This window comes from Stegastes partitus, unplaced genomic scaffold (assembly GCF_000690725.1).
Source record: "Stegastes partitus isolate 25-593 unplaced genomic scaffold, Stegastes_partitus-1.0.2 Scaffold913, whole genome shotgun sequence".
NCBI classification, from domain to species: Eukaryota; Metazoa; Chordata; class Actinopteri; family Pomacentridae; genus Stegastes; species Stegastes partitus.
The window spans coordinates 174844-176762 of record NW_007578644.1 but is presented as its reverse complement, the minus strand read 5'-3'; the positions used below and the strand labels follow the sequence as shown (position 1 = coordinate 176762).

The 1919-nt window shown below is 40.1% G+C and overlaps 1 protein-coding gene across 1 annotated transcript in view; it reads left to right on the top strand.

The window, feature by feature from the left end:
• Nucleotides 1-1355, top strand: part of LOC103366159 (arf-GAP with GTPase, ANK repeat and PH domain-containing protein 1-like) — a 34967-nt gene extending 33612 nt beyond the window's left edge. Inside the window, exon 19 of the mRNA XM_008293807.1 lies at nt 96-1355. Coding sequence (XP_008292029.1) covers nt 96-308 — 213 coding nt within the window. The 3' untranslated portion in view covers nt 309-1355. The remainder of the gene's footprint in view (nt 1-95) is intronic.
• The last annotated feature ends 564 nt before the right edge of the window (nt 1356-1919 follow it).

Below are 1919 nucleotides of genomic sequence, written 5' to 3'. Positions count from 1 at the left end.
AGCAAACAGCTGCTCCCTCTCCTGCCCTGGGATCAATACGTGATCCATAAATAGGCTTAAATGTCTCGCTCTGACTCCCGTCTGTTCCTCTGCAGTACGGCATCGATGTGAGAGCGAAGGATAGCCAAGGCCAGACGGCCATGATGATGGCCAGGAAGACGGGGAGCAAAGGCTGCATGGATATTCTGCTCCAGCACGGCTGCCCCAGCGAGACGTCGCCCACCGCCTCCGCCGCCACGCCCATCCTCGCCCGCCGCTCCAGCACCGCCAGCCTGGGCCGGACCAGCTCCAGGAAGCGGGTGTCGTAGCCTGGACTGAACCGCGGCCGGAGGCCCGGACGGCGGCCGAGCTGACTGTGGAGGGGTGTAGTATAACGAAACGATCAAACACGTGTTTTTTCTGAAGACTGAACAACATATCAAACAACTTATAAGCAATATTCATTCAGTTTGTTGATGACAGACATATTGCTGAAATACTGTGTTGTTGTTGACCTCATCTCAAACCGACTCCAGTAGAACTGTAGCTGTCTCCTGTAACGTTAGAGCAGAAACTCTCAACCTGCTTCTGTTTCACTTCCACCACAAGAAGTGCAATAATCCAGCTACGATGACGAAAAGCAACAAGTTTTAGTGTCGAGCGACGACAGACTCAGTACGAGGAGAGGTTGATGCTTTTGTTCAGATTTGTTGTGACTGGACCAAAACTGCTGTTTCTTTTCTTTTTTCTTTTTTCTTTTCTTTTCCTTTGGCTTTACAGATGAAACCTACGATATGTCATGTTGTTAGTTCTGTGTCAGTTCGACCAATATAAACTGTTTTTCAGTGAAGATTCCGCTGAGATAATTCTGCTTAGACTAGAAAAATGAATGGTTTGGATTATGAAATATGTCAGTGTTACAATCACAGGTCCGACATACGCCGTTTTAATATGCTGTAAATGTACCTATACTACATACTTAATGTTAAACTCTGTAACAAAGACACAACCGAAGAACCAGACTCGATTTTTGTAAATGATTTCTTACTGGTAGTTTTAAACGATGCGTTGCTTGTTTTTTTTCATTGTCTTTTATAATTTCCTATTCTCCTACATGTCATGAACCAGTGAACAGATGGTTTTACATACGTGGCTATTTGTTGAAAGTTTAATTTTTGGGATTTAGCCGAGAGACTTTACATGAAGACATCACTCGCGTTCATATTTACTGTTGTGTAGGTTCGATCCCATGAGTTTACAGTGAAGTACGAAGCGGTCGCAGGTGTCCTCCCGACACTTTGTGGGTCATGTGAATCCCTCATGAGCTAAAACAAATGGTTACTGGAATAAAATAAACTTTTTTTAATTAGCATTAATACAGTTGTGTTTGATTTTGTTGTTGTTTGTGTTGAAATTTCCGCCCTGTGTCAGTATTCCTCTGGAGCAGTGGTTCTCAAACTGAGGGTCCCAACATCACTGTAAGAAAATAAATAAAAATAAAGCTTACATTTATCATATAAATGTGTATTAGGGCTGTCAAAGTTAAAAGTGTATACTTCTTCCCACACCTTGTTAATATTTTGTTTTGATTATGTGATATTATTATTCTTTTTCACTCTTTTAAAAATTGTTTTCTTTTGTTTTTATACTTTTTTCCTCTTTCATTCGTTCGAAATAAACTCAATTCATTCATTCATTCAAAAGAAAATTAACGTGTTCATGTAAAGAGATTAATCTGTGGAGTTAACACAGTAATTTTTAACACATTAACGCATGAACAACTAAGTTATTACTCATGAGATATAAAAAAAATTTCAAATTAAGGGTCACTAACTTGTGTTATCTTGGAGGTCGTGGCTCAAAAAATTTGAGAACCGCTGCTCTAGAAGTTTAAAGTTTTCAACATTTACCTTAAAACTGGCAGAAAATGTGTATTTTAG